General features: G+C 42.2%; 1 protein-coding gene across 1 annotated transcript in view; it reads right to left on the bottom strand.

Moving 5' to 3' along the window:
• Nucleotides 1–24,080, bottom strand: part of pcbp4 (poly(rC) binding protein 4) — a 131,025-nt gene that overhangs the window by 16,897 nt on the left and 90,048 nt on the right. Inside the window, exons 8-13 of the mRNA XM_084349300.1 lie at nt 23,376–23,504; nt 19,410–19,484; nt 16,200–16,271; nt 8,056–8,097; nt 7,869–7,947; nt 4,920–4,975 (exon numbers count right to left, since the gene is read on the bottom strand). Of these exons, the coding sequence (XP_084205426.1) occupies nt 4,920–4,975; nt 7,869–7,947; nt 8,056–8,097; nt 16,200–16,271; nt 19,410–19,484; nt 23,376–23,504 (453 nt within the window). The remainder of the gene's footprint in view (nt 1–4,919; nt 4,976–7,868; nt 7,948–8,055; nt 8,098–16,199; nt 16,272–19,409; nt 19,485–23,375; nt 23,505–24,080) is intronic.

The following is a 24,080-nucleotide window of genomic DNA, read 5'->3' as shown; positions in this document are numbered from 1 at the left end:
AAAGTGTAAAAATGCCACTTGAACCGGTGTCTCCTCTATCGTCACATCCTGTGTGGGGGTCAAAGGTCGGGCTGTGGTGTGTAACAGACGCTGTAGAGCTGGCTGAGAATCACTCTTCAGTCAGACACATTTAACTTCCATCCATCCACACACGAATACAGGAACACATCTTTGGCTGCGAGCTAACATGTGATGCCGTCGCCTGACCGTCAGGAGGCAACCTGGGGTTCAACGTCTTGCTCAAGGGCACTGTGTCACGTGGACGGGAGGAGCTGAGTCACTGCTGCCTTCACTCTGTTTCAAATCACTTCAGAATGAAACTTCTCCTCTCTCCACTCAGCCGTCTCTCCTCCTCTGTGCTTTTTATCCGCGTATGACCCAGATCTTCCTTTTATTCAGACTCTTTGCTTCTTTCTGTTTCCTCCGTTCAGTCTTTCATTCCTTCATCGCAGCTGCTGCCTCCTTCTCTCTTCTATAATCTGCTTCCTCTTCTCTCTCTCTGCACCACGAACACCTCTGATGTAGATCTGATCCGTGTGCTGCACTCGGCTATTACTGGAAAGGCCTCTGATAATTTAAGTGTGTGTGTGTGTGTGTGTGTGTGTGTGTGTGTGTGTGTCTGTGTGTGTGTGTGTGTGTGTGTGGTGGCTATCATGACATAGTGGGAGACAGACGACAAAGCGTCAGCTGACAACAGCCAGGTCGGGACCATTTGTGTGAAGTCCACCTTTAGCTGCTGTTCGGCCTCACAAACGGACATAAACTGTGTCCTGTGAGTCAGAACCAGCAGAACAGGGTCTGACAGAAACCTCACATCTCCAGTCTTGGACCACCATCACAGGTGAAACTGATTTAATCTACAAGAAAATACAGTTTGAAAGTAGAAGTTTATGTTATGTGTACTGAGAGACAGAGATATATTATTATTCTTCATAACGATCCGACGATTGGACGTCTGTCCATCTTTCAGATCGATCACATGCATGTAATCTGGTACTGATCTGCAACAGCAAACATATTTTAGAGGAAAAAGCGACGCCCTTGTCTCAGAAATTAGAGTTTGTTATCAACATAATGAGAAAACATGTTAATTACCTTAGTTCATTAATTATTCTCTCAAGTCGCACGATGACGACGCTGAACGAATCAGTAAAATGTTCGCCGACATCGACATGATGTCAAAGATTAGATCAGACGAGTTTGAAGCTGTGAAATAAGAAAACGTGTCAGGAGCTGAGATGAGACAGAAGTTCATTCAGCTCTCAAACAGTGTTTGTGCACATGTATGAATTAAATTAATTATATTATACTTAACTTTATAACCTCCAGAATACCTGAACTCTACATTATGTTTGGAATAAAAACCTTAAATAAAAACATCAAATATGTGTCGAACATTTTCTCTATAATGATCCACGTTTGCCCAACACACAAGTCTCGCCATGCTCGGGTCTTAATTTTACCAAAGTCAGAAATATCCTATTTTTCACCTCTCTCTCTACGAGGTTGACTGTTTCTGGAGATACAAGGTTTTCGCAGGAGGCTGTACAGTGCTGTGTGTTCCCCCCGTGAGCGGCTTTATACAAGGGCTGATGGGTAAAAGAGGAGAGGAGGAGGAGGAGGAGGAGGAGGAGGAGGAGGAGGACGGACCGAGGGCTATTTTTGGGTGATTCCCCGCTGCCCTTGTAATTTGGAAAGGTTTACTGAAGGGGAGAGAGAGAGAGAGAGAGAGAGAGAGAGAGAGAGTCAGACAGGGCTGTTGTTAAATCTCTAACTGTGAGACTGTGAGCTATAGGATGTCATTAAGCTGCTCTGCTTGGCCCTGCTCAATGACTCACACACACACACACACAGACACAGACACACACACACACACACACACACACACACACACACACACACACACACACACACACACACACACAGGGTCTTAAGCTTCTCTCTGATCTCTTCTCTGCTTTCGTGTCTCTGTGTTATTCTCTCATCCAGACATACAATAAGTGCACATGTGTGAGCAGGATTGCATGTTAAGTGTGTGTGTGTGTGTGTGTGTGTGTGTGTGTGTGTGTGTCCATGCATGTTAAAATAAAACCACACAGAAACATGAACGGGAGCCTCGGGGATGCTCGAGTCTGAAGCTTAATTTGTACGTGAGAGGTGACAGCACCTGCAGAGGTGTTGATTATCTCGTCCGGTGACAACACGACCTCATCGTCGTCCGCCCGTCCTTTACGGCGCTACACACAAGTCATCCGTAAAGAACCAGCGTGAGGAAATGTTAACTGAACGCGACTGCACGAGTTCCCGGGGAGAAATGATCAAACGTCTGCCATTAGAGACGGAGGAGAAAATGGGGGAAGTGGCAGAGCGTCAGCAGACTGTGGTGAGAGGGTTAGCTTCAGGAACACTGTTGTGCTTGATTCACTGTGTTCTGTCGTCTTGTGTTCATGTTCGTGTCAACTCAACCGCCTGAATACACGTTGGCAATTGTTAGATCCCAAGTATACTGGGTACTGGACCAGCTCTCCATTATAAGGGTTAGGTCCCTAAACCTACAAGGTGTTACTTTAAAGGAGACTCGCCGAGCTTCTCACTGCCTACATCCGAACGTCTACCCTGCCACCTCTGGCTTTGCACCTGACTTGAAAGAATACATTCTCCTAAACAACTGCAGCAGCATGGAACAACCAGAAAAACATCAAATGTCTCCATGCAGCTCGTCCGGCGTGATCCAAGTCTCCAGCAGCCCAGAGTTTCCAAACTGATCTGAAAAGACGTTATTTACATCCTTTGTTAAGCTCAAATCTTCACTGTAGCTGCTAAGCTGAAAGTGTTGGCATGCACCCGGTCTGTAGTCGTCACGTGTCGCAGTATATGTCTCTGTTTGTGTCTCTGTTAATAAACGCTGTGCTGCAGGACGGAGGCTCCGGCTTTCAGACGTGTTTGAGAAACATTATTCTGGACGTTATGCTGCTGTGATTATGCTCTTGTGACGCTGTGGTCACATCTCTTTTTCCTTTTAGTATTCTTGTCAGAACAGTCACAGTAACTACATGTCATTTGTAAGCTGATCAGTCATATTACAGAGTCGTGTAAACAGCTTCAATGTGCCGATGCTCAATCAGGCTGCTTGAAGGAGCTGCATTGCTCTGTGTGAACAGTGAAGCCAGAGAGGAGGTGAAGCTCTAAACAGCTGAACACTGACTGCACGAGTCGCAGCCTGTGATGGGGGGTGAGCGTGGCTGAAGGCTGTTTTATGAACAAAAGGTCACAGCGTTGACCTCACAACAGTCAACATGTCCATCAAATGTCAAACGTCCTTGAGCGCGACACTGAACTGTTAACTGTCTGCTTCACTGCCTGAAATAAACAGTCGGAGCCACGACTCGTTAGCTGCTCTGCACCGACACCCAAACAGTGTCTCGTGTTTAATATGTGGATCAGATGAAAACCAACACGTGACACAGCAGCTGAGAGCGATTTCATTTCTGGTGTTTGTCTGGAAGATTTTAAACGCTCAATAAAAACAAAGAAATGAAGTGAAACAATAACACTTGTCATCTGGATTTCCTATTTCCCACGTGGATCATTAAGTTCCCTACAAACCTAACTGACATCAGAGAACTAGCTGCGACAAAGCTGCCAGAAAGCGTTGACGAGGGCTCGTAACGGTTCAAACACCGCACCGACTTCAGCCCCCGACACTCGCTGACAACACCGGACAGCCGACCGTCGGCCTGATGTGTCTCAACAACAAGTCAGAACTCTTCCTACTTCATGTCATGGATTTTATTTAGAAGACAATCATGTAAAAATAAAATAAAATTAAAGTTGGACCCCTGAGCTACATTTTGTTATGATTCATAATTTTTTCACTAGATTGGGTTAAAATTCGTCCATTTTCGCTCTTAAAGGTCATTGACATCATGTATCAGCATCGATGTTTACAGTCATCAAATTAATAACAATAAATAACAAGAATTACAAAGAATCTGTAATTCTTAGAAATTAATATCTCCACTAGTTTTTACTTTGTTGAACCAAATGTTGATTCTGTGTCGTATTAATACAGTTTCATCACATCTAGAAGATATTTTGTATGTAATGTAGAGAAGGATCAATTCAACTTCCTGGAAACGTTTTTTTTATTGTAAAAGATGTTAATACTCAACGCCGACACATGAAAATGAAATTTGTTATATTCATGATTTAAAACCTTTTTGAAAACAGCTCTCAATGTTTTTATTTCATAGGTTAGTATTTGTTGTTTTTTTACTTCAAGGTTTTCGATCTGAGTGATATTTTCATTATTGAGACTGTTTTTCATTTCATTTCATTTCATGGTTAAGGACATTTACAAATTCAACCTTGTAATAGTTGAGTTTGTTGCATATTAGATGATGTCATCTTGTGTCTGAATAAAATACTCATCTTAGTTCTTCAGTTCAACACACGTTATTTTACAGTTTCAAACTTTTGTGAACTCATTTCTGAGGGCTGTTAACGAAGAACCTGAGTGAGTTCACTGTGTTTTCAGGGACATACAGGTGATTAGTTCTGTGTCATTAATAACTGAATTAATTGCTCATCACGGTGACATGAAGTTTCCATTAAATTCAAAAGTGTCCAGTGACCAGCAGAGGGCAGCAGAGAGCTGCCAGCACTGAAGACCCTCAGGGACGAGTTCGTCTTCATGAGGAGGTGAAAAATAACTTTTTCTGCTTTGAAATGGAAACGCATCAACGTCAAAATAAAGAAAACAGCATAACAGTCCAATCACAACTTGGGGGTGGGACCATGGGCGGAGCTTGTGGCAGCCATGACAGACAGCCTTTTCAAATTAAAAGCATTTCCTGTGGGCTGGAGGGCATTTTCTGTGCAAATCTGAATAATTGATCTGGTTACATCTGAGTACTTACATCGTTTGGAATGAGGAGCTCCTGAGACGTGGTCTGGGAAGTGGTGTCCACCCCTCCTGAGGGAGGGAGGAGGGAGGGAGGGAGAGAGAGAGGGGGGGAGAGAGGGAGAGGGGGGGAGAGAGAGAGGGGGGGGGAGAGAGGGAGGGAGGGAGGGAGGGGAGGGAGAGAGAGGGGGGGGGGGAGAGGGAGGGAGGGAGGGAGAGAGGGAGAGGGGGGGGAGACGGAGAGAGAGAGAGAGGGAAGGGGGAGGGAGAGACAGAGATGTTAATTTTACTCTTTCATAAGCAGCATGATCTTTTCCTTTTTCCTTCCTTCCTTCCTTCCTTCCTTCCTTCCTTCCCTCTTCACTCTCCACAGGAAGTGTTCTGGTCACTGCGAGCTAAACCAACAGTGATTCTGATAAAGTGTGTGAATGTGTTTTGGCAAGTGGGTGGTGTGTGTGTGTGTGTGTGTGTGTGTGTGTGTGTGTGTGTGTGTGTGTGTGTGCACTTCCACGACTGATGAGTTTTATACCTGGGACATAATGGAATAATCATCCAGCCGAATCCTCACATGATAATTCGCTCTCAGTGGCGCTCGTGTGGTTTGTGTGAAAAATGACATGACAAAGTCTCTTTAACAGTGGAGCGGTTCTGACCCGACCAACACACGCTGTGTTTCACACGTTCACACACACTGTATGCATGAGAAGTACTCAGATCTTCCACCTAAAACCTTCATTTTGTGGTGATTCTGGCTTCTGGACATTTATTATTTATAATATTATTTATATATTATTTTAGAAACAAGTTAAAGAACGATGTGAAATAAAACACACAGTATTAAACACTGTAAACATTTACTTAACGTACCAAAATAAAGGTATTAATTTTGCAGAATGGAATATATATAGAAACACATATTTGTATCACTAGAATATAATTATTGATTTATAAATGTTTGTTACTTTAACGTTGCAGCTAATTTTAATTACGTTTTTGTAGAAGTAAATTTATGTTATCTTGTAATCTATAATCTGCAAAGTAACTTACATTATTGAATGAATGTATCAGAGTTAAGAATATAATATAACAGTATATAATTTCCTTCTGGAATGTAGCAGAGTAAAAGTATAAAATATGGTTGTAACAAAGTAACTACTTTCATCAAGAAGGAATGATCTGAGGCTCATGTGATTCATTTCATGTGTGACCACTTCTGTCCTCGTCTGTCTGAATAAATATGCTGACTTTTTTTAGGTAAGAGAGTAATTTTTTGGACCTCTGTATTTCTTATTAGAACTGAAGTTAGAATTATGTCATTTGTAAGGGATTAGTTGTAGTAGAAGTAGTCTTTTATTTAGCATGTGAGGCATTTCATGTGAGCTATGAGCTGAAGGAGTCGGTGTGTTTAAAGGGGAAAGTACAGCCGCCAGTCCACTCACCATCACCAGCAACACAGACAAGCCAGAGCACATGTATAAATACTCACTACAGCAACCATACATCCGGCTGTTACAATGGAAGTTCCAGTATTTGTCATCAATTAACTAAATATATAGCTGCAGTAGTCCGAGACACTGATATTTATAGTCAAATAAATAATAATAACTGTGTGTAAAAATTTGAGAGGTCTATCACAAAAATTCAGCAAATTACAGGAGCTGAAGCAAAACGTGTTACAACCAGCCTCGCTCTCCTCAAGCAGAAAATGCAAATACTCAAGTAAAGTACAAGTCCCGGTAAAATCTCCTTGAGTAAAGTACTCGACCTCTGCAGAGGAGGAGGGAACATGAGGGTCTATCAGCTGCACTGCTGCTGCTGTAAACATGGCTGCGTGTATGAGACGTCTCACTTCTGACTGTTTTCACATACAGTCTTTGACTTTTTACAAGAAAGCGATGAAAACCATCAACTGTCTGTATCGTTACACCTTTGATTTTCTCACCTTTTGGTCAGTAAGTCATTTCTCCACAGCAGCATGTTGCTAACTAATGTAGCCAAAAATCCACAGGCAACATTAGATTTGAGAAACAGTCGGCATGTAAACCCAGCTGGATGCTCAGAACCAAAGCTAACTCACAGGGTTTATAATGCAGAGCTGTGCACTACAGTAAAGATTATACAGGTATAACATGAATTATTTTATGTGCTGCAGAATGAGAGGCTCACGTCACTGATGGAAACAACAGAAACGATCGTCTGCATTTTAAAAGATGAATCCAGAGCATGTCGGACAATATTACTGCACTGTTACAAACATTTTCTGTGTTTCTGATTCTGCGAATGATGAAATTCGAGGTAACGGCACTCTGAAATGGAAATAAGGTTTTTGAATAAAACTTTATCTTTTATTTTTTTTTAGCTGAAGCTGTCACCAGAGTTTTTAGATGACGACAAAAAGTAGAAAAGAAGTTAGACAACAAAATGACTTTAAAGTGAACAGATGGATCAGAGCCACAGGAAATGCAACGTGTTCAGGTAACACCGCTATCCGTCATCAAAACAGCGGTCACTTTAACAGCGGATCGATATTATATATATCAGTATTGTAGTGAGTTTTATTCAGTCTGTAGAGTGATGGAAGAAGAAGGAGCTGTAAGATGAAGAGTTGCTACAACTTCTCAGTGAGGTAAGAACTTCTTTTTCTCCATGAACGTGATCAGGTTCCTTCTTATCCCCGAGTTTGGACCCAAAATACTTCCCAAAAGGTGCTTTTTCTTTTGCTTTTGCTTTGAGTAGACGCCTACAACAGATTGTAACCGTAGCGTCCACCGTCCAACTATTGATTGTAAAAACAGCAAAACAACGGTGGGGGCTGGTGGGAAAGTGATGTCATCGGTGTATCTTTGACTATCATGTAACACTGGGAACGCTGACAACCGCAGCAAGTCATGTTTAAAGCCTGTCTTGCTTCACAGGTGTGTGTGTGTGTGTGTGTGTGTGTGTGTGTGTGTGTGTGTGTGCATACCAGGTAGAACTTGTGTAGCTGATTGGCTGATGGGGGCCAGGCCCTGTTGCTGCATTGACAACTGGTGGAGCTTTGCCAACTGAAAGAGACAAGAGAAAGACAGAGAAGTGAAATCAAGTGGAAGCATCATAATGTCACAGGAAACATTCAAACAGTAAAACTGTCTCTCACTCGTTTGCTTTATTACCTCTGAATGTGGAATGCCGTAGTGACTCTGTACTGCGTACGTCTGAAACAGAAAGGGAGAGAAGAAAAGTGTCATTAAAGGCAACGTCTACATTTATTTTATATCTTATATATGTGCCTGCAGTGCGAGAGGACAACTGAAGACTCAAGTCAGGTCTGCAAGAAATACTGAAAACCTTTCTGCACATATCGAGGTAAAAACATTTCATTTAAATCAGTATTTATTCTAAATAATTGAACATCAACTATGGAAAAGTCAGTAATGGATGTAAAGCATTTATCTATCATAACATATCCGGTCTTTGAAAATGAAATGTGATTTATTTTTAAGCAGTATTAGTGTATTAATAACAACTTTCTTTTTTAGTCTTTCTATCATTTATTGGAAAGTCTGACACCCTGGTTGATGCACAGTTGTTTGTTTAGTTGCTGCTCTGACCTCATATGAAACAAACCTACACTTCTGCCTGTCCCTGAGTCACACATTGTTTTATTCTTCTAGATTTTTAATATAGATACCTGAACGTAATCACTCTGTACAGTTTGATGAAAAAAGGATGACCCTTTCCAAGATCTTTGTAGCTCATAAAACAGCAAAAACGATCATAGGAAGCCTGTAAGTAAAAGATGAATCCCTGCATGAGCTCAAAGTCCATTTTCTATACACTGAGTATTAAATAAGTACCTTATTTGTCTTAATATCAGCAGGATTAATGCTTCCCAATGCTTCACTTAACACACCAGAATAGTGACTAAAGAGAATCAGGTAAGACGACTTTCACTCGATCATCCGTCCTGACCGGATCTCCTGTGACTCCTTCTCAGAGCCTCTGTTTATCTCCAGGATCACGATTTAAAGAGTTTTTAGAGGCTGTCCCAAATCCCAAAGCAGACTTCAAAGAGAGTGAACACTTCCATAGGCAATGTGTGTGTGTGTGTATGTGTGTGTGTGTGTATGTGTGTGTGTGTGTGTAGGGCTGGGGACAAAGTCGGTGTGCATGCAAAGACTTGGTGCATTGGAGCTATTTTCTGTGAGACTTTGTGTGTTTCCCCGAGGTTCACCACACCTTATATAACAGATTTCAGGGCTGTTATCCTTGACGCAGACTGCATTGCCACTGCTGCTGAACTTTTGACTCCTGTTGCTAACGCACGGATTTGCAGAAAAAAACGTTTTCTGAAAAGAGCTCCCATCAGGGGAAAAAAACACGCATCTGACAGGTGCTACAGGGATAATCGACCTGGCCGTGCTGCTTGGCCTCCTTGAAGGTGTAATGCGTCTCCCTGATCTGTAGATATGCCGGCAAATATGAATACACCGCTGCACGCCTGATTTAAAATGGTCCACGCAGGCCTGAACACAAAAAAGTGCCAAACACTCATAAATATTCATTGGTGGCTTCATGCAGCAGACATCAGAGATGCAGCAGCAGCTCCGGCACTGCTGTCCCGTATTTATCTCAGAGTAAGAAATCAGTTCTTAATGGACATTAATTCTCAGTGACGCATCTTTTGGTTCCTCTTTCAGAGTTTGGAGTTAAACGTTTCTTGTTGTTCAATCTCTGCTGATATTTAGGAGACAAACAGTAACTCTTGGGAGCAATTTTGTGAGAAAGGACCACATGTCGTCTCTTCTCTTTCAGTCCTGAGACCTGATTTCTACACAGATTAATGGATGTTTCCTGGTGTTACTGTAAAGTCTGGCACTTTACAGTAACGTCAGGAAACATCCATTAAGGAGTGTGATTGTTTTGATTCGTCATGACTCTTGAAGGAAGTGTTGTGACGTTTGTCATTTTATATAAATCAGGTGACAGGTGGGGTCAGTTTTTTCTGTAGGGCCTCTCTATCAAAACAAAAGACATTTGCCAGGTGTTGTGTGGCGAGAGTCGCTGCTGAGATCCGGCTAAAGAGTCAGATCCAGACCTTCTGGAGGAATAAACACCTGGAGTCTCATCAGATTCTGCTCTGATCCGACGGGAGCAGAGCTCAGAGCTACTTTTTAACTTGTGGGATTAAAAAGTGGATTTATCTTCACTCCTGTTTATCAGCCTGACTGCAGCAGTGATCCGGAGGTGACCTCCAGGTTCTGTACTGTTGACTGCTGACTGTAGCTGGAGGGGAAATGGACTTTACTTCATGAACGTAACGTTACAGAGAGGAGAGAGAGAACCAGAACCAGAACCAGAGTCTCTGCTGAGTGCTGACTTCACTCAGAGGTTGATCTGGATCTGAACTAGTGTATAGTAAAGTAATCTGTCTGTTTGAGGTGAATAAACACAAATGATCCTGTGGTTATAACTTGCTTCACTGTTGGTGAACTAACCATTAAACAACCACCAGTGCTGATGAAAATCTATCCGACATGTCTCAGACTGTCTCAGTATTCACAGACGAGGTGATGTTTAAAGCTCCAGTCACGTTCAGATCAGTCAGCGCGTCCTTACCTTGAACCAACTTTCTCTGGTTTGAACGTTGATGATAATTCAAGTTCACAACTCAACAATATATAAAACAGATGTCTCGTTGTTTTTAGATATTTTCATGCAGAACTCCTACATTTGATATATCTAAGAAAATATCTCATGCAGTATATATCTGATCTATTATTTACTCTCCTTCCACTTAACTACCAATCGATTACTTGCTTACTAATATACTTTTACTCACTCGGTTGTTTACTTCCACTCTCATCATAATCTACTTCATGACAGCCAGAGTTTAAATGTGTCCAGCTGATAATATCAATAAGAAATCCTCACAGCTATAATCTTGAAATGAAGATTAATGTTAAATCCCAGAAACGCCTCTGAGAGCTGCAGATGAAACTGTCAACAGAAAGCAAATACCAGAAATTAAAGTTCACGCAAATACGATGAATCCTCATCTCTCTCTCTCTCTCTCTTCCCCTCCACATGACTGTAGACTAAATAATGAATACAAATCATTTATTAATTATTTATTTAATTAATCGCCTCACACAGCCACTTAACGCAGCACTAACCCTCCCTCCATCCGTCCAGCTGTCACTGCCCTCCACGTCTCCTCCTTTCCTTCACATCACTTTTCTTTTTCTTGCATTATTTCTCTCATTTGTCCTCTACCTTTTTACTCTTTTAGTCAAATTCAAGCAGAGGTGTTAAAACACATTCTCTCCTCCAGTAGAAGTTCAGATACTTGTGTAAAAACAGACTCTGGTAAAAGTAGAAGTACTGATTCGGCTTCTTTACTCCAGTAAAAGTAATAGAGTACAGGCTCTGACATGTACTCAGAGTATCAGAGTAAAAAGTCTCCCTCTGAAGGACATTTGTGGTCAAAGCTAACTGAAGCTCACGTCATATTAATATAATTCAAAGACTATTAAAGTTAAAGGTAGAGTCAGTAGGATTTGTCCCAGCTGTTCCTGAACGCACCACAAAGATAGTTGATAGTTGAGTCTCATTCCCAGGACGTCAAATAGCCACATGTTGGGTTGGTAAAGCGTCCCGAGCAGCAACAAAGAGAGAAAATAAGAAACTCTCTGCAGATACGAGACACTAACACGCCTTTTCTCCCCATTCAGCCTCCCTCTCTGTCTGTTCACATCTTCTCACGTCTTTGTTTCGTCTCGCTGCGTCTGAAATCAGCCTTGTGATGTTGGGAATGCGGCGTGTGATGACGCCAAATACAAATAATCCATTATTCCTCTCAAATGCATCAAACTAAAGTAACGAGGCTGTTTTAGAAATGTGAGGAGGGTCAGGGTTCACATGGAGGAGGGAGAGTCAAAAGATGAAAAATCTACAGTACAGTAACAAAGTATTTGTTGTTGCATCTGGTTTTAAAGCTACCGAGCAAACTGCTGTATTTGACGAGCTGAGAGTGAGAACGCGTCGGCACCACAGTCTGTTTTACTAAAGCAGCTGTTAGAGACGAGTGTCCACCCAGAGACAGCAGCAGCTGTGGTTGGACGACAGATCTGACATTATCAGAGAGCTTTTCTGATTCTCTCCTCCCCCATCTTCAGTCTCTGCCTGTCACTTCCTCCCTCCCTCTCTCCTCCCATCAGTCCTGGAGCCTCCATTAGCTACTGTTACTGCTGTTTTAACTGACACGTCCATGGCAACAGTGCTGCACACGCACACGCACACACACACACACACACACACACACACACACACACACACACACACACACACACACACACACACACACACACACACACACACACACACACACACACACACAACGTGGCTGAAGTTGTCTCTTGAACGCTGAGCTGTCAGTGTGATGGAGTAAAGTGCTCTTCTGTTCTAGTTTGTCTCTTTTTCTGTATTTTTAATCCATACGCTCGTTTATCAGCGAGTCACTCCGTCAATCTGTCTGCTGCGTCCAGCCAACACACACACACACACTCTCACTCTCTCTCTCTCTTAACAATGTGTTTCAGTCAGTCAGCTGTGTGAGTCTCTGTCAGTCTGAATCTGTCTCCAGGTCAGTCAGTTTGTGACGTTTCCCAGTTTCAGAGGAGGTGTGAGTCGTAGTCAACTCAGCCAAAGAAAGGTTTGTAACACACAGATGAATCAGCTGTCCTGTTCTACAGACTGAAGGACAGTCACATGACTTATATCCAGTCTAATCAAATATTCAATCGATGAGTATTTGAGCAGATCAGAACGACCTGATGGTTCAGTCCGTGTGTCCTGGTGCCGCTTCATTCATATCTCAAAGCGTTCTGTGCCGTCGATCACATACTGTACATTCCCAGCTTAGCTCGGCTGTGTTAGGTCTAATATTAGTCGGCAGAGACAAACCTACATACCGTTGTTTCAAAGACAAACACAGAAGACCAGTTTCTACAGCTTGTATGAGGCCATGAAAAGATGGCTGCGGTTTTGTTGATGAAAAGTATTTTAAATGCGTTTGGCCCGCAGCCCGACTCTCCTCTGACGTGAAATAAATGTGTACGCACTGACTGTGGGTTCGCTGGTTCGTTGAAGGACACTTAGTTAATGACAGTGACACACTAGCTGTTGGCACTGACCTCAGACCACTCAGTTATGGATGATCTAAACAGCCTTGCCCTTGACATGAAAGCTATTTGTGCTGCAGTATTCGCAGCCTGCATCCGGGAGGAAAATTAAGACATTTCATTCGATTCATCTCCACCGTTTAGTTTAAAGTGTTAAAATTATAAATGAAACGTGTGCATGTTGAGAAGATTTGGGAACTGACGCATTAAATTCTCATGTTCTGTTCGACGAGCAGGTATCGTTCTTCAAAGGCTGATCTCTTTTTTTATCTTCAGAGTGTTTCTGCAGAGGACAACAGATGTCTAAAAGCCACAAGAGTAGATTTAACATAACTGCATGAACCTGACTTGACCTACAGTGTGATGTACTGCCAGCTCACAGACAATTCATCACACTGTCCTCAAACAGCTCCCTGCAAAAACCTGCAGAGATTAATGACGAAAACAAAAATCTGCCTGTTTGTTGCTGCAGGTGCAATTCAGGAAAAGAGTGAATACACCCTCCAGCTCTGCGAGGACCCTCAAAATATGCATCAGAGGACCGGGTGGTGGACGGGGGGGTAAACATCTGTGCAGGGACACTGATCATGAAGACAGCAGCATGGATCACATTGTGTATTCCTGCTGCGCTATGAGCAGCTGCTGTCAGGCTGAACAGGAAACAGGAAGTCCAGTGGAGCTTTTACTGTCACTGGAAGCGCATTAATGTCGCTACGAGGCAGTTTCTGTGTGGGGACGTGTGATAGTTCGGCCAGCAGCTCTACTACAAGCTGCTCTCCTGGTGTGTGTCGTGGCCCTGCTGTTTATCACGGTTAGCGTTATTGTTCGTCAGCTCTAAATATCTCGTTAAAGGGACACACTTCAGGTGAAAACTGAATGTCTCTTCCTAATTCCCAGTTTTGCTCTGTTCTCCAGTAACAGTCGAGCAAGCTATGTTGAAAAGAAGATGTTAAAGGATGTCACCGGAGGACCAATACAAGCAACACTTGATACACTGACCGTGGGAAATTTTGCCTGATGGAAAGTTTGGAATAATCTTTGTGGTAGACGTCACCATCAGCTGAACATCACCACCATCACCAAAGACCCCTTGTTTGTTTGAAGGTACCATTACAATGTAGATCTTCACGGACGCCCGCTGACCGGTCGGCACCGCGGTCAGTAGTCAGAAGTAAATACAGAGAGAACGTTATTGATCCCAAAAAGGTGAGAAGACAAATCCAGCATAATCTCATCGTCCTCGGCCTCGACACAAAGAAGGCGTGGCCTCGTTTGTTTTCGTTCAGACTGTGTGTGTGTGTGTGTTTCATCGCGTACTTCCAGAAACTATCTAATCGACACTGTGGCACCGACTTAACAGAACTGGCGTTGTCATGCTTCATATTGTCAGGCTTAGCAACAGTAACTAAGGGGGGCGGGGCTTAGAGTCATTCAGTTTAGAGATTTTGGGCTATTTTGCTTCCATAACATGTCCTCATGTCCAAAATACACATGTATGTTTGTCTTAGTTCAGATTTCTGTATCTTTAATCATCAAGTCTAATTTGCATATACAAAACATAAAATGCCAAAAAAAGAAAAGATAACTGTGAACGTTTCATGGTGACATCTTTTAGATAACATGTTCACGCTTCATCATTTTGTCTGTATTAAATATTTGAAGGACGTTTTTTCAAAATGAACTTTCTCTCGGACTCGGACTGAATTCTTCACTTCAGCAGCTCTTACAAAACACCAAACTACCAGTTTCACTCCGATATATATTCTGAAGGTTTTTGGCTGTTGACAGTATTTTCAGATTTATTGAGTGATAAAAAAAAGAAAACCTTGGACTAATATGTCAACAAAACAAAACAAAACAAGATTTTTGAACCTGACTTTTTCCAGTGTTCAGATTTCTGTTCTGGATATTAATACAATTTAGAGCATTTTTAGGACAGGGTCATATCTATGAGTTAAAAGTCTGAATATAAAACTCAGTTACTGTGTTAAATGTGTTGCGTTCACTGACCACAGGGGAGAAATACGTCTCTTGTTCTGTAAGATGCTGTTTGTGACCAGCAGCTACTGTACGATGTCATTTGAAGGGGTCCCTCATGGCCATTTTCAATTATAAAGTCACTTGCAGAAATAATTCTGTATCAGGGTGAAGTCCGTCCGTATAACAGAGCAGATCAGCCGCTGCTCTGCTTTACTCAGTGCAGACATTTTGCCATTTTTAAGGCATTTGGAGCCGAGTGTCCTTGATGGCAGCTCCCTCTTTGTACCTCAAATTTGAGCACACAAAATTGACCAAATTCAATTTTGCAATTACAGCAGAAGGCTGTTTTACAAGAAGATATGAATCTACTCCACTTTCACTCGGTCTTCAGCTGCTCTCAGACCAGTCAGACACCACAGGAGAAAGGGCTCGAGTGTGAGGCGACTGAATTCAGCCGTTAATCTCAGCAGGCAGAATAAAACTGATGCGACTGAGTGGATTCTGGTTTCACCATTTTTCTCCATCGTTTTCTATCTTGTATCTCTTCCCTCTTTTATCTTCCCCTCTCCTCTCTTTTTTTCGTATTTATCCTTTTTGCCAGGCCGTTCTCCATTTGTCACTTTTCTTTATTTATTTCTTTACATCTCAGCGTTTTCATTCTTTACTTCAGGGCCGTCATCTTTACTCAACCTCGGTTACTCTGCTCCTTCATTTTCGCAGCTTTTCATGTGAAAAAGAGGTGTTATATTTATTGAGCCTCTGTGTGCAGAGGTGTTAATCTGGAATCCTTGACCACTCTGACCATCTGCTTTTACGATGCCATCGCTGGCTGCAGCGCTGTGATTGAATTCAGCTCCTTTGGCTCCGTCCCAGGCTCAAGCAAAGTGTTTACCTGCACAGCTCAGGGCAACACGTGAAGTCATTTCTTCCAAAATGTGATAAAGATCGATCGAGTTTAGTCTATCGCTGAATGAAGAGAGAGTTTGAGGACGACATTAAATGGCATCTTTCACATTATAGAAACACAGAAGGATCGTTTAAAGGCATCGATTCAGGCTTTTTAAATGGTTCCCCGTCCTGTTGGCAGATTAAAAAAGGCAGATATTAAGGTGACCTTTGACCCTTTCCCTTTGCCCCCAGGCGGCCATACTCACTTGCTGCAGGTCCACTCCTCCCTGCGCCACTGAGAACAAGGGGTGAGAGCCGAAGTCTGACGCCTCGAACACCTTCAGAGAGACACAAGCAGAGTCAACACCTCAGTTAGAGCATCGAACTTCAACAAGCTTGTTATGAATCTGAAGCTGCGGCTGCACACTCTCAGGACACTTTCACACCTGTGGTTTTAATAATTTGGTCAGGAAGAACAAAGAGCGGTAACGATGAGGTTTCTACAGACTGAGACCTGAACGGTCCTGCATCATCACCAACACACACACCTGCGGAAATCAAACTCCGGTGACTGACAGCAGGTCATGCTGCAATTTCCTGCTCCTACTTTGTAAATCTGCAGCAAAATACACAAGCTCCACACCTCTGCTTTAAAACCTGCACTCACATTGTTACGCACATACAGTCTGTGCTCCACATATTCAGTACATCACATGACCAGAAGATGAACTTCACAGGCTATTAATGTCTAGAAATGTGGTACCAGAACTCAGCTTTTTGAATCTGCATCCATAAACAGATATCTGTTTAAAGCAATTAGCAAATGTTGTTTCTTGTGTCTTAAGTTACAAATTAGACTAAAAACAAATACTGGAGCATGTAAAAGGAAGTCTAGGCTTTGAAATCCGTTAATTGGTATGCAGATATCCAAAGGTTGGAAGTAACAAAGTACAAATACCTTGTTACTGTACTTCAGTACATGTTTCATGTATCTGTACTTTACCTGAGTATCTCTGTGACTTTCCCTCTCTACATCTGAACTTTCTCCTCCTCACAGCTTCAAAACAGCCTCGTTACTTTAGTTTGGTGACTGATTTCGACCTATCAGAGCACATCACGCACGGCAGACGCAGCGAGACGAAACAAAGACGTAAGAAGACGTAAGAAGACGTAAGAAGACGTAAAATTTCTCATTCATAACGTTACATTAAAAAACAGTAAAGAGTCTGTTTTGAAATCTTTCAGTTCAGATGATTTCGTGTTAACAGCTCTTAGTTTGTTTTTAAAGAATCGTTGTGAACATGAAAATGATCTGACACAGGACGTGTATTAAGGGTTAAACTAATTACAAGATCCCATTATTGGCAAATGTTTTTTTTGCAGTTTTGCTGTTGCTGCTCTCTTCTACGAGGCAGCGTGAGTCAAACCCAATAATCCAAAAAAAGATAAGAAGTTCATTTAGTCTGTTGTTTATTAGCAGATGAGAAGATGAGCGAGAACAGAAGAGAATTAAAGGAACAGTTTATTGATCCCTGAGGAGAAACAGTCCCACGGCAGCTCGCACACACAAGATGATGACGACGGCTTCGTGGCACCGAGTTAGTCCACCATGGAGCGCTGAGAGAAACGCTGACCGTGCGTCTTGTCTGTATGATCCACACTGATCCTCTGTGGTTTACCATCAGTCTGTTTTTTATTTGACATCAGAGCGAGGAGGATGTGAGTGATGACATCATCCATAGGAGACAAGAATACGGTGAATATTATCGCCGAGGCTGGGAGAAAGAAAAAGAGCCATGACGTCTCCAGAGCCTTTCTTTTCAGTTTGTCTATTCAGTTGATTCAGTCATGAAGACAAAGTTTGATTATTTAGTTTGTTTATCAGTAAATGAAGATCTTTCTCTGCTCGTTAACATTTCTTCACGTTTAAGGAAAGTGAAAAATGATCCTGTTTTATTGAATTTCCTTCAGTGAAACACTGATTTTAGCTCCCAGATGAGGAGACATGAGGAGGATTTTTCAGCTCTGAGGTTGCTGACATGTTCTCGGTGTTTGGTATTCAACTGTTGACAACAGTGACTTCTCAGAGCCGCTCAGTGTTCATCCACAAATAACCAGATGCCCCAGACAACTATGCAGAGAGAAAGTCATCTCCAAACAATCTCTGTTACAGTCCAATGATGTGTGACCAAGGACAGACAGATCTCAGTTGTGCCACTCTCTCAGGGAAAATCATCCTCCAGCTCGAACTGACCGGATGACAACCTGCAAACTGCTAAGCTCTGATGCACCGCTGAGGCTCAGTGCACACGGCAAGATTCAGCCAATTAAACATCAGAGTTTCTGTCCCTGAAAACTTTTCAGAGCTCAAGGTACTTTGGAAAAACCTACAGGGAAAAAAATCGTTAGAGATGCAGGAATCTTTTACTTTGGTTTGGTAACAGCGTGAGACTTGAACAGTCTCACGCTGTGTTAGCATCAGGGGCAGACGGGCGTCCATGTGTAGCATGATATAAATACATCCTATTTATTCACGTAGATGAAGGTAATCTCGATTTTCATTTTCCGGTCTTGATTATTTCTTTTGGTAACACGATCTAATCGTCTAAATCACAACCATATGGTGACATATTTACATCAGTTATTGGTTTAATCAGCTTCAGCTTGCAATCAACAGCATCAAGAGTTAATGTGATTAAACTGACAAACAGCAGCTGCAGGTCGGATCGTGGTGGAACAGGTACCGTGAGGAGGCAGGTGTCTTGTTGTCTGGTTGTTTTTAAATATTCCTAAGACTCAAAGGTACAAGTCAAAGTAAATTATTCATATATTTACATTTATGTATAAACTACACTCAGTGTTGTTAAACCTGTAGCATCCACTCACACATCCCACTGATGAACAGTGACGATTTGTACTGAATAAACATGAAAAATCATCATTTGGTTCCTGTCGGATGGACGGTGACAGGAGCTGCCATTCACAATGCATGGCACCGATCAAATAGACATTAAACAAGTGTGTGTGTGTGTGTGTGTGTAAATCAAAGGCAAGGCGACCACGTGGACATTATCCATAACATGCAAATTGCAAACTAAAGCAAACTCTCTGACAATAAATGATGTATCGGCTCATCCATCCGTCCACTGCTCTATCTTCACCTCGATCCTCCCCCTCCATCCATCCATCATTTCTTCTTCCCCCTGTAGATCCCCTTCATCCACCCATCTATCCGACCCATTAATCCGTCCACCCACAGTCTTTTCCTCCCCTCCTCTCCTCCTGTTGTCTATATCCATCTTTCTCTTTATTCGTTCACTCTCTCGTACATTCGTCTTATTTCCTCCTTTCTTTTCATCAGTTCTTGTGTGATTCAGTTCACTTCATCGTATTTGTTGTCTTGTGACACTGTGATTTTAATATTCTGTGTTTGGTTCTGTGTTGTTGTGGTTTATTATCGTCCTCCGTCCTCTCACCTGGTTTCCTGCCAGCAGAACCGTACCCGGGGTCGGGCTGGGTCGGTATGGGATCGTCGCTCCTTTTGGTGGAGACTGAAGAAAAAAGGAGGGATAGAAACAGAAACAGAAAGAAAGTGAGAGATGAGGAAGAGTCGGGGTTTTTATCGAGTGTCTCAGAGAAGGACATCAGTCCTCACCGGCCAAAAAACTTTGGGAGTGAAACGGATTTGGTTCCTACTTCCAGGCGTGTCAGACTTACTGTATAGTATCTGTGCTGATGTTAACGCGAGATGTTTTGTTTGATGACAATGAGCCAGTTACTTTGACGGAAACTGTTGTGGGGAGACAATATTTAAGCCTTCAGATGTCGTGACACTTAATAAATCAGAGACCAATAAAAGAGTGTATGCAAGTTTTTCATGTGACGATATTCACAATGATCTCGATTAATTTCATCCTCTCCCTGCCTCTAACACCAGGACAGCAGGAGTAATCGTATTTATTTTGACTGTTTCATTGTTTCTGAAGTCTCATTATCAAACAGTATCATTGTGGTTTTTGCAAAAACATATTGTGTGACAGCTGTTTGAAGGAAATCACTGTCTGGATTATAACTTTTGTTTTTACGCGGGCTCAGGTTTTTACTTCTTTCTCTTCCTAACCTGGAAGCTTTTGATTAAACAGGATCATCTGTAGCATCAGATCCAGAGGAGACTGATGTAAATGAGCCAAATGTTCACTGTTTAACAGCTGGTAGAAACGTTGTTAAAGGTCACGTCCATGTTTGTAGTTTTGGCTTGAAAACTTTCATCATGTCATCACAGACGGTTGGATGTGTCTGAAGCTGGAGATCAGCCGTGCTCTTTATTCTATTCTTCTTTTTTTCTCAGCCTGTCTCACCTCACATTGTGATGTCGTTGATGTGGTTGGACTGTCAGCTGATGTTTCACATGTTTCTCTTTGCACATGTGTTTGATGAAGCAGGGAGACATCCAGAGACGTCCAATAAGAAGCAACGTGATTTCATTTCACTGTTGCTGCATTAAAATCTAAGTGACTTGTATTGAGCAGCTGCTCTGCTGCTTGTTTGCTGTGTTTGTGTGAGATGTTCATGTGGCAGAAATGAGGGAAATCATTGTTTTTCATACTGAGCTGAACAACACTGCTGGTCATTAGGTGCTGCGCTCTGATTTACAGTCTGATAGATTCATTGTTCAGCTGATGATGGCTGGTGAATTTGTTAATGTTGACCTTTCAATGCTTCATTTAAATATGCATCAATATTTTTGTCATGTCGTGCTAAACTGTTCTCACTCCCGACGCGTCAAACGCAGCAGCCTGGTCAGCGGCTCTACGTTTTCTGGTTGGACACCAGAGTCTGGATCAGAAGGTGCTCAGGTGAGTCGTATGCAGGACTTTCCTGCAGGAGTTTAAGGATTGCACGTGCTAAAACTGAATTGTTTCTAAGCGTCAGTACGTTAAATTATGTAGATTATGTTATTAAGTTACTCTGTCCCAGCATGCACTGGGTGGAAGGCAGGGAGACAACAGTCCAGCAGAAAGTAGATCAAAAGATTTCTTATCTGAGATCAAACAGAAAGTGTGAATGAACGCTGGATCCTCACGCCGACACAGTAAACTCTTTGATTTCAGCAGCACTTGAAAGTGAATGAGTTTAGCTCGGGTCAGCATTTTTATTTCTTTTCTTTCTTTCACTCCTCCTTTCTCATCCCAGATTAAGGTGCTTGGAATATCAATGAGCTCCCGCAGCCTTTGATTTCACTGTTTCCGTCTCTAATCTCCGAGACGTAGCTCATCTTAACGACCGCCGCCGCTGATTAATTCTAATACAATCGTGAATTATAGATTTTAGTGTTTCCATTTTGCAGATTATTAGAAAGTGGACGCACCTCATAAAAACACTTTAATGTGATTGAGAGCGGACAGGTAGAGAGAGCTCGGTGAAAGTTTTTGTTTTTTTTATGAATTTACGAAGAATCACCTCTGCAGCTCCGTCGTTTCAAAATTAGCATCGAGTTGCATCAGAGCAGAAGCTTTGTGTCTCGTTTGTCAGTGGGTTTGATCATAAACATAAATCAGGGAGGAATGAAATCTGAGTGAAGCTCATGTTTGTCTTTCTGAATTTGACACGGCTCTCTGTAACGCTGATTTAATAATATGAGACGACTTTGAATTGAGCCTCTAACTAAACACAGCAGTGAGCGTGCATCCATCCAGAAGACGCGTTCAGATCCTCGAGGTTTGACATGAGGGCCAAGAAAAAGACTCAGTGCTGTAAAGCAACCGACACGTCAACAGCGTGGAAAAGAGGCGGCAGAGAATCATCAGCTGAATCTACAGCTCGTTGTTTACCAGTTTGGTTCACATTCAGCGCTCTCATGGCGGCGTTTTCAGAGAAAAACCTATAAAAACCCAGCGGAGACTAGCTGGTGAACATGATGGAGCATTTAGCAGCTAAAGAGACAGATGTTTCCCTCAGGAGCTGGTGGAGACCAAAAACAGAGTTAAAAGAGAGAGAATATTACAAACACACACGACTGAATGAAATATGTATGATCATGTTGTTTTGAGCTGGATGTGGAAATAAGCGACTCTTTGTTGAACATATCAACTTAAACGCACAATATGTAAAAGACGAGAGTTGTGTGGGAGGAGAGTCGGTGCAGATCCAGACCTTCTGGAGGAATAAACACCTGAAGTTTCATCAGATTCTGTTCTGATCCGACGGGAGGAGAGCTCACAGATTATTTTTTAACTTGTGGGATTAAAAAGTGGATTTATCTTCACTCCTGTTCATCAGCCTGACTGCAGCAGTGATCCGGAGGTGACCTCCACTGTCGGGTGTTTCTGTTCTGACTGGAGCCGGAGGGGAAATGGACTTTACTTCTTTTTTAAAATATTTTATTGCAATATTTCCTGCAATATCTTCCATACAAATTATTATTTAAAATGATTTACTTGACCATTGGATATTTTTTAAATACTTTTTATACAGTTAAATTAATTAATAGCAAAGATAACTGAGACACCTGCTGAGAACAGCAAACAACAAACAAAAAATAGGAGAAAAAACAAAAAAACGATCTGTAGTCGATGTTTAAGTTCAGTCTTAGACAGATAATTTCTCCCAACTAAAATTTGATCTGTCACTGATAAATCTGTGGCTGTTTCCACGTCCGTGACCTGCGTCACAGCAGTTATACTCAGTATGTTGAAGAGAAATACATCAGACAATCCTTTTGTTTCCAGTAGATCGATACCCGACTTGTTTTCTAGTTTCAAAGGTTCTTTTAGGTCAAAAATATAATTTAGAGTTTTCGCAACATCTTTTACAAACGGTTTCAGTGTTGGACACCTGAAGGACGTCTGTGTGTGGTTTGCTCTCCAGCAGTCAGTCAGTCCCTGCTTCTCCTTTACTTCATGAGAATTTCTTCTGTTTATCGTCCCCACCAACAGTGAAATTAAATATCGCCCCTGGCAACATAAATATCTGCACGCCATGTGCTGTCATCTAATACCGAGCACATCAACGGGCTATTTTTGTTTCATGCACAAACAAAATGTTTTTCTCTTTCCTGATCGAGTGTTCCTGGAAATCTGAGAACGGTTCTTATTTTGCTCATTTGCACCTCTCAGGATCAAATCTGTGCACATTAACGTTTGATGAATGAGATCTTTTGTCTGACGAAGACTTCTGTGAAATGTTGTTTCCTAAAATAGTTTGAGAGCTTCGATCACAGAGTGCAGATCCTTTGTCTTTTTCTGTTGTCATACCAACAGCAAGTCCAGCTTCTGAAGGCTGAGCTGATCATATTTCTTTATTTTCATTTTCAAACGCACAGCCAATGAAACGGCTATTCATTCATTCATTTATTTATTTATCAAGAGATTATTCTGCTGCCTGATGTGGTGAAGATCTACGTAACGACTGGGACACACACTTCCTCCCTCACTGATACACACCTCGAGGATCACAGTGCAGATGAGTTTCACACACTGGATGATGGCGTCCTGGCTCCCTGATATCGTCACCTCTCTCTCTGTGGAGTTGGGGAGGAGGTCACCTGCCACCTGCACCTGGGCACCTGTCGTCTGCGCGCGCACACACACACACGCACACACACACACACGTACACAAACAGAGCAGTTATTCTCTACCTGCCCGAGAACATAACGTGAGTGGAGCTGAGCAGAAAACATGTTGTCAGACACTAAAAAGCTGCAGGGAAACAGCGCAGAGTGTGTGTGAGCTGCACGCTCTGACAGGAATCATGAGCTGCGAGATCATTTGTGGTTTTGTTCATAATTCATTAGGTCATGCGTCAGATCACGTATTAATAGACGCGATGAATCGAGCCAAGCTGAGACAGCCAGTCAGAGTGAATGAGCGTGAATTTAAAGTCGTGGTTTTATGGTGTTTAACAAATATCCTGCAGCCTTCCTCTCGCCACATTAAATAATTCTCAAGTTCGAATACATCTGGAATTTATTCATTTAATATTTGGCTCCTTCAGACCTCAGTTAGTTAACTATGTTGCTATGGAAACAAGCATATAAGAGATGACGGTCAGATCTGACACTTAACATTCAGCTTTATGTGCGATTTAACTGAGGAGCCGCCTTTGTGAAGTTTTCAAGGTCTTATTTCACACTGCGGCTCTCTGCCTG

Source organism: Pagrus pagrus (assembly GCF_965226575.1).
Source record: "Pagrus pagrus genome assembly, chromosome: 3".
NCBI classification, from domain to species: domain Eukaryota; kingdom Metazoa; phylum Chordata; class Actinopteri; order Spariformes; family Sparidae; genus Pagrus; species Pagrus pagrus.
The sequence above is the reverse complement of the archived record's forward strand: the minus strand, read 5'-3'. Positions and strand labels throughout refer to the sequence as shown.